The following is a 4,743-nucleotide window of genomic DNA, read 5'->3' as shown; positions in this document are numbered from 1 at the left end:
GACTTCATGTCTTCTTCGGCTTCCCATGTAGCTTCTTCAACTTTCTGACTTCTCCACAAGACCTTTACTGAGGCTACCTCTTTAGTTCTCAACTTGCGAACCTGACGATCAAGGATTTTCACTGGGACTTCTTCGTAAATCAAACTATCATTAGCTATGTCATCAGTCGGGATAACCAATGAGGGGTATGCCACACACTTTCTCAACATGGACACATGAAATACTGAGTGTACGGCAACTAAGTCTTGTGGCAATTCAAGCTCATAAGCTACTAGACCAACCTTTCGCAGAATTCTGTATGGTCCAATATAGCGGGGACTAAGTTTTCCCTTCTTACCAAACCTCATGACACCCTTCATAGGTGAGACTTTGATAAATACCCAATCATTAACTTCAAACACTAAATCTCTCCGTCTTACATCTGTGTAAGACTTTTGGCGACTCTGAGCCGTCTTCAAATGCTCTTGAACTGACTTGACCTTTTCCATAGCCTGATAGACCAAATCTGGTCCCAATAACTCTGCTTCACCAACTTCAAACCAACCAATCAATAATCTACACCTCCGCCCATAAAGAGCTTCAAACGGTGCCATCCCGATACTAGTATGGTAACTGTTGTTGTAAGAAAACTCAATAAGAGGTAGGTGATCATCCCAATTACCTTTGAAATCAAGGACACATGCCTTAACATATCATCCCAATTACCTTTGAAATCAAGGACACATGCCTTAACATATCCTCAAGGGTCTGAATGGTGCCCTCTGCTAGGCATCTGACTGAGGGTGAAAAGTTGTACTAAGGTTAACCTTTGAACCCAATCCTTTTTGAAAGGATTTCCATAATTTCTTTGTGAATTGAGCACCACGATCTAAAATAATGGACACTGGAGTCCCTTTAAGTCTGACAATTTCGCGAAGATACAACTTGGCATAGTCCTCCACTGCATCTGTGGTCTTAACTGGTAAGAAGTGTGCTGACTTTGTAAGTCTGTCCACAATCACCCAAATTGAATCATGCCTCTTAGCTGAACGAGGTAAACCTGCTACGAAATCCATATTTATCATCTCCCACTTCCAAATAGGAATATCAATGTTCTGAGCCAAGCCACCAGGCCTCTGGTATTCGGCTTTCACTTGCTGACATTTGGACACTTAGCCACAAAATCTGCTACATTCTTCTTCATGTCATTCCACCAACAAATCTGCTTAAGATCGTGATACATCTTTGTGGAACCTGGGTGAATGGAATACCTGGAGTGGTGAGCTTCAGACATAATTCGCTCTCTGAGCCCATCTACATCTGGAACACATAATCTGCCTCGATATCTCAAGGTTCCGTCATCTCCCCCTTGTTCGAAAGCCGTCGTCTTATGCTTGTGAATCCCCTCTTCAGCTGCAACAAGTAGGGATCTTTATACTGCTTCTCTTTAACTTTAACGACTAAGGAGGAAAGGGCTCTATTCTGAACAACCACACCGCCATCCTCGGAGTCCAATAGTCGAACCCCAAGACTGACCAAACGGTGGACTTCCTTGGTCAAAATTTTCTTATCTGCATCAACATGAGCTAAGCTTTCCATGGAATGCCGACTGAGAGCATCGGCTACAATATTTGCCTTCCCTGGATGATAGAGAATATTCACGTCATAGTCCTTAAGCAATTCGAGCCATCTCCTCTACCTAAGATTCAACTCCCTTTGCTTGAAAATATACTGCAGACTTTTATGATATGTGAAAATATCAACATGGACTCCATACAAATAATGACACCATATCTTAAGTGCAAAAACTACAGCTGCCAACTCTAGGTCATGAGCCAGATAATTCTTCTCGTGAACCTTGAGCTGATGAGATGCATATGCTACAACCTTACCATACTGCATTAAGACACAACCGAGACCCACACAGAAAGCATCACAATAAACTACGAACCCCTCGGTCTCTTCCGGTAAGGTCAAAATCGGAGCTGAAGTCAACCTTGTTTTCAACTTCTCGAAAATGCGCTTACAAGCATCTGATCACTCACTGGAACTTAGACTTCTTCTGATTCAATCTAGTCAACGGAGCTGAGATGGAGGAAAATCCCTCTATGAAACGCCTGTAGTAACCAGCCAGACCCAAGAAACAACGAATATCTGAAACAGAGATAGGTCTGGGCCAACTCTTGACAACCTCAATCTTAGTGTTATCAACTTGAATACCCTTTCTGGAAATAACATAGCCTAAGAATGCCACGGAGATGAGCCAAAATTCACACTTGGAAAATTTTGCGAATAGCTCACGGTCCTTAAGTGTCTGCAATACTACTCTTAGGTGCTGAGCATGATCTGACTCGCTACGGGAGTATACTAAAATGTCATCGATGAAGACAATCACGAAGAGATCGAGATACGGCTTAAACACTCTGTTCATAAGATCCATGAAGGCTACTGGCGCATTCGTCAACCCGAAAGACATGACACAAAACTCATAGTGCCCATATCTGGTCCTAAAAGCTATCTTAGGAATATCTTTTTCCTTGACCTTAAGCTGATAGTAACCAGATCTGAGGTCTATCTTAGAATAAAACTAGGCACCCTGAAGTTGGTCAAATAAGTCATCTATTCTAGGAAGGGGATATCTGTTCTTGATAGTGACTTTATTAAGCTGGCGATAGTCTATACACATATACATGGAACCATCTTTCTTTCACACGAACATGACTGGTGTGCCCCATGGAGAAACACTAAGGCGGATGAATCCCTTATCTAGGAGGTTTTTTTAACTGAGCCTTAAGTTCTTTGAGTTCTACTGGAGCCATTCTATAAGGCGGAATAGAGATAGGCTTAGTGCCAAGGAGTAGATCAATTCCGAACTCTATTTCCCTATCAGGAGGGATTCCTGGAAGATCCTCTGGAAAGACTTCTGAAAACTCACAGACAACTGGAACTGACTGAAGAGTCGGGGTTTATATATCTACATCCCTAACCCGGACTAGGTGATAGATATAGCCCTTGGAAATCATTTTTTGGGCCCTCAGATAAGAGATAAACTGACCTCTGGGTGTACTGAATCACCGGACCAAACTAAGGCTGGCTCATTTGGGAATTCAAATTTGACTGTTTTGGTCCGACAACAAACTGATGCATAACAAGAATATAGCCAATCCATCCCCATGATCACATCAAAGTCTACCATTTGTAACTCGTGAAGGTCTGCTATTGTCAACTTATGGTACACTCTCACCGGCCAACCCCTATACACATATCTAGCTAGAATTACCTCACCAACAGGGTTAGACACTTCAAAAAGTTTGGATAATAGTTCTGGCTTGACTCCAAGCTTTTTTGCAATAAAAGGGGTTACGTAAGAAAGGGTGGATCCGAGGTCCATGAGTGCAAAAACATCGTAACTGAAAATGGTGATAGTACTTGTGACAACATCGGTACGACCCTCAGCATCTTGTTGAGCGCCTAAAGCATACAAGCGGTTTGGACCTCCACTTGCATTCCTTGGTCTCGCTGGGGCTCTACCTGACTGAGCCTGCGTGTTCTTGTTTGCAAACGAATTGGAGGACTGAGTTATGGTCCCACCTGTACCCTGCTTAGTAAATGGACAATCTCTCAAAAAGTGACCTGACTGGCCACATCCAAAGCAACCATCCAAGCCCGAACGGCATGTCCCTGAATGTTTCTTCCCACAAGTATTACACCTTTGGGTGGAAATCGTGACTGTTCGAATTTCCTTTAGATTGTGAGCCTGACGCTCCAAAAGCCTCTCTCTCTCTCTCGAACTTAGGAGCCGGAATAACGGCGATGAAGGAACGGGTCCCGATGATCTGTTGTTGATGAATTTTCTATTCTTTTCACTATTCCCGTTGAACTGCCCAGTTGACTTAACCCTCTTGTTAAACTCTTTGTCTTTCTCTTTTTGCACGGCTTCCTCCTCCTTCAGCCTCGTTTTGTTTTCTTGCACAAATGCCAATGTCTTGGCGATAGTCATACCTCCATTCTGGGCTGCAATATTCGCCCCATCATATAAGTGAGAATTAAGACCAGTGACAAACCTCTTTACTCTGGCCCTCAGGTTAGGAACAAGCTTAGTAGCATATTTTGCCAGACTCAGAAACTCCAAGTAGTAATCCTGAACAGTCCTCCCATTCTGTTTGAGCTTCAAGAACTGCTCAGCTCTAGCTTCTCGGACCTCAACAGGCATAAAATGGTCCAGGAAAGCCTCTACGAACTCCTTCCATGTGGCATCAGAAGCATTATTACCTCGGGATAATTCCTAAGTCTCGTACCAGGCATTTGCTACTCCTTGTAGCTGGTGAGCTCCAAACGTAGCTGCTTCTATCTCCGTCACAGTTATCATTCTATAAATCTTCTAAAGACTATTAATGAAATCTTGAGGGTCCTCTTCCTTCTTTGTCCCCGAGAAGAATGGGGGCTTCATTCTCAAGAACTCTTTAGCCCTAGAGGATTCTCCATGATTTCCAGAATTAGACCCCGCTTCCTGACACTGGGCCTGAGTAGCCACTAACTGTGTGAGCATCGCAATAGCACTCCCAATATCCACATTAGTTGTTCCGGTCTGCGGAGCCGGAATCTCTGTCGGAGCTGGAGCAGTAGGAGTAGTCTCTGGCGTAGGCGTCTGATCAAAATTGGCTCAAATAGCCTCGCGACGAGCAGCGTTGGAAGCTGCCCTTAAACTGGTGGTAGCCTTTCTCTTCGGAGCCATAATCGTTTGAAATTACGTAAACGCAAGAA

The 4,743-nt window shown here is 43.7% G+C and overlaps 1 protein-coding gene across 1 annotated transcript; it reads right to left on the bottom strand.

The window, feature by feature from the left end:
* Window positions 1-2,020: 2,020 nt before the first annotated feature.
* Window positions 2,021-4,192, bottom strand: LOC132066481 (uncharacterized). The gene is made up of 3 exons (XM_059459787.1): window positions 3,035-4,192; window positions 2,790-2,930; window positions 2,021-2,527 (listed from the first exon to the last, which is right to left on the bottom strand). The coding sequence occupies exons 1-3, from the start codon at window positions 4,190-4,192 to the stop codon at window positions 2,021-2,023; spliced, it is 1,806 nt and encodes a 601-aa protein (XP_059315770.1).
* Between the last annotated feature and the right edge of the window lie 551 nt (window positions 4,193-4,743).

The sequence above is a fragment of the Lycium ferocissimum genome, chromosome 8 (assembly GCF_029784015.1).
Source record: "Lycium ferocissimum isolate CSIRO_LF1 chromosome 8, AGI_CSIRO_Lferr_CH_V1, whole genome shotgun sequence".
Classification (NCBI taxonomy): domain Eukaryota; kingdom Viridiplantae; phylum Streptophyta; class Magnoliopsida; order Solanales; family Solanaceae; genus Lycium; species Lycium ferocissimum.
The sequence above is the reverse complement of the archived record's forward strand: the minus strand, read 5'-3'. Positions and strand labels throughout refer to the sequence as shown.

What these genes read in the sequence shown, in the direction of transcription:
- LOC132066481 (XM_059459787.1), bottom strand. Translation starts at nt 4,192, where the DNA reads ATGCCTGTTGAGGTCCGAGAAGCTAGAGCTGAGCAGTTCTTGAAGCTC. An exon ending in GTGATTCAGTACACCCAGAG is followed by an intron (nt 2,931 to 3,034) that starts GTCAGTTTATCT and finishes CCGACTCTTCAG; the next exon opens with TCAGTTCCAGTTGTCTGTGA. An exon ending in CGCCTTATAGAATGGCTCCA is followed by an intron (nt 2,528 to 2,789) that starts GTAGAACTCAAA and finishes GGTTACTATCAG; the next exon opens with CTTAAGGTCAAGGAAAAAGA.